This window comes from Limulus polyphemus, unplaced genomic scaffold (assembly GCF_000517525.1).
Source record: "Limulus polyphemus unplaced genomic scaffold, Limulus_polyphemus-2.1.2 Scaffold57, whole genome shotgun sequence".
NCBI lineage: Eukaryota > Metazoa > Arthropoda > Merostomata > Xiphosura > Limulidae > Limulus > Limulus polyphemus.
In genome coordinates, this window is record NW_013665667.1 from 59,844 (window position 1) to 63,432 (window position 3,589).

The following is a 3,589-nucleotide window of genomic DNA, read 5'->3' on the forward strand; positions in this document are numbered from 1 at the left end:
AAGTATATGAATGATAAGGGCTGGCTTTAAGATTTTTTTTAAAATTACTTTAATTTAGTTTAGAGGATGGAACAGTTGAGATGGACCAATAGGTCCCATGTCGTCCCAAAATGTTATGTTATGTTAATTCAGGTTGTTATATGATTTATGAGTCATGATGAAAATGAAAATTGCTTTTTGTAATTTTTCTTATAGTTTTATGAAATTACTTTATGTAGCATCATAGCTACTTGAGCTGAATCATTAAAAAAATTAAAAATTAATGATAAAATCAATAAAGTAGTAAAACTAATCAGTAGCTGATTCATTGCTTTTTAGTTTCAAGCAGTATAGTTCCTTCTAGTCTGATTCAATGGTAAATATTGCTTCAAGAATTTGTTTTGGTTGAATGTGCAAAATCAGCTGATCAGGGAATTGGTTTTGTTATTTAGTGTAAATTAATGTTTGATATTGTGATAGTGTTATCTTTCTGAATTGTGTTGCTACTTTGGTCATTGAAGAAGTCTGCTTAGTCTTTTCAGCAATCTTTCTCTAACTTTAAATTTACTTTTATAAATATTTACCTACATGTCCCGTGGAGCTGATGAAACTGTTTAAGCAATCAGTGTAATGATTCTTGCAAATAATGAACTAATTGTAATTAGTATTTCAGCTTATCACTATTTTTGATTATTCCAACTATTGAAGTATTGTGAAAATAATCAATTAATGAGCTTAATGATTAACTGATTATCAAATTCTACTAATTGCTAATCTCTATTTGGAAGAACTAGGTGTGATATGATTAATCTTTTCAGAATTGTTAGACATTTGGGTAGCTAACTTTTATTTTTGTTTTGTTACAATATATATAATGTTGACTTAAAATTTGAAGCAGTAAGGCTAAATTTTAGAAGCCTACAAGTAAACCCAGACTTGCTCTTGTGCAGAATTGTTATCTATTAGGTTTCTTGCTTGTGATATAGTTAGCCTAATGATGTAATGTATAGTGATACGTTAGTTTGGATTCCTTAGTTTTTTAAAATTAAATATGGTTACTCACTGACCTTTTTTAGATGCTCTTGAGTCAAAATATATCTTTAATATCAGATCTACATATTTTATTGTTAAAATCAGAAAACATGATAATCTTTCTAGCTTTATCATTTAAAATGTACATAAATGATGAGTCAAAGAATACATGGTGTTGCTAAATAGCCTCCACCCAACATGAAGACTGTCCATTTACAACCACACTTTCATTTTGTGATTTCCATGCTGATCTAAGACCATAGAAAGTGAAAATTAATCAGTTACTATTATCAATTTATTGGTTCAGTTGTACAGTACAATCAAAAGAATAGCAGTTAACAATAAACTAGTAGAAGTAGCACATAAATTACATCTAATTCAAAATGTATGTGTTTCCAAATAATACACAGTATAATTCCTACTTCATCCTGTACCTGTATGAGTATTTCACATTAATGTGAGATAGTGCTTGTGAGCCTGTCTGATTTACATAAAGTAAATATAGTTTGGATAAACAGGATCTTGCTTGTGTCCTGAATGCAAAGAACATATCTTAGTATTTTAGCCTAGTACAGCACAAGAGGAAATTAAATATGAAACTGACTTGCTTGTGACCTTTTGTCAAGTTCTTAGCTCACCAAAGTTTAATTTTTTTAGCATCATACTGTATAAGAAGATTTACAAAGAAAATACAACTAATCCTAGGACTATGTTTATGTCTCAAGATTCAAGTCATTTTAACTTTTTATAATCTGTATATTTTGGCTTTTTCTTCTTCTTAGCTCATAATTGCAGTCTTCTTATTGTCCCTTTACTATGACTTTCATTTCTTGAGATCTTTAAGTGTGGTAAAAATGTCAAGTAAAAGCTTGGAGCTTTTGCTTTTTCAACTTTGGGTTGACACAATTTGTTACTTACTTGTTTGGGACCACTCTGAAGTCCAGTTTTATTTCTTTTTGTCCAGTCATGAGCATAAAATGTAGGTACACTTAATCTACAGGATCTGCACAGGGTCTTATTTTTTAAAAATATATGAATGCATTATGTGTATATGGGCTTATTTTTTTAAACATGTATGTCTCTGTCAGATAGTGTAATTATATGTTTTATACAATATGGTATAGTCTGGTAGTATTAAACATTGCTACTGAAATTGTTTACAAATAATTATACCAAATCTACTGTTAGCACATTTATTCTTTGTGAAAGAGGTTGTAGTATAGATTTAATTTTGAAAATAATGAAACAAAATGACTTGTCTGTTTTGTAATAAATAAATAAAATAATTTGTTTTATAGAATTCCCTATGTCTAGATCATTACATAAGGACAAATATGAGTTTCCAAATCCTCGTAGAGCCCATACCATCATGTCACCTGAAGAGGTATCTACAGGAAAAAGATCTTATTGGCCAGAACTGGAGATAACGGGTATAAGTGCCTATCTAAAATGTTATTTATAATGAAAATCAGACATTCTGTCAATGTTTTTAGCATTGAGCATTAATATGATCATTTATAGTTTGCTGATAAAGATTATTTTATTACCACTCATCCTACAACTTCTCTTTCTCTCTCTCTCTCTATCCTATGTTAAAGATGTCCTAAAAATTTCCGATGTGATGATTCTTTTGATTGAGACCTGCATATTGTATTATAATATTTTTGTGACGTCCCCTTTCTCTTCATAAAAAATACTTTTAAGAAAAAAGATCATTGGTTTTGATTGCATTCATTGTAAATTTTATAAAATCAACTGTTCCATTTTGTATCCTACTACACTTAAATTTGCTGTTGAAAACTACTGCAGTTATGAATTACTGATTCACCCACCTTCTCTGAAACAACTTAATCCTACTGACACGGGTCTTCCTATGGTCATGGGACAAAGGCCATGTCATCATGTTTGTAGACTCGCATTCAAAATTTTATTCAATTATTATTTTATGAATGTATGTCAATAAGTTTGGTATCAAATTCTAGATTATAAATCAAATTTTAGTACTATACATTAGTTAATTTCTTAATTTGAAAGTAAATATTAAAAACAAATCCTAAATATTGATTTTTGTGTATCACATGGTATGTTGAATGTAGCATTGGTTCGAATTAGATGTCCAAGTACAAATTCTTTAGTTTCTTATAAATTAGATACTCAAATTATCAATATTGACAAGCTAGAATATAAGATAAGAACCTCCTATCTTTTCTATTTTCTGAGATATTAAAATATTTATTGAATCAACCAAGGTGTCCCCACCCACCTCTTCCATAGTTGAAAATACTTGCTTACACACACACACCTACTTTGCCCAATGATGTGTGTATAATCAATAGAAAGCTTAGAATATCACCCTAGTGGTTTTCTCAGTCTCTGTGAAGTATTTGCGCAGGGAACTTTCTTTCCATGATAGATTCCAAGCAGTGAGGTAAAACATTAGTGAGCCCAAAAATCATATTTTGGTAGGCCCAAATACAGCGTAGTTACTAAGCTTGATAGATTATAGTGGAATTCTGTGGAATTGATATAGTAATATATGATTTTTTGTTATTTCAAAATGCATATATAAAACCTACAT

The 3,589-nt window shown here is 29.6% G+C and overlaps 1 protein-coding gene across 1 annotated transcript in view; it reads left to right on the forward strand.

Annotated features, from left to right (window-relative positions):
• The window catches only part of LOC106464062 (CCR4-NOT transcription complex subunit 6-like), an 84,383-nt gene that overhangs the window by 5,786 nt on the left and 75,008 nt on the right, over window positions 1-3,589 (forward strand). The window contains exon 2 of the mRNA XM_022391952.1: window positions 2,310-2,441. Coding sequence (XP_022247660.1) covers window positions 2,318-2,441 — 124 coding nt within the window. The 5' untranslated portion in view covers window positions 2,310-2,317. The remainder of the gene's footprint in view (window positions 1-2,309; window positions 2,442-3,589) is intronic.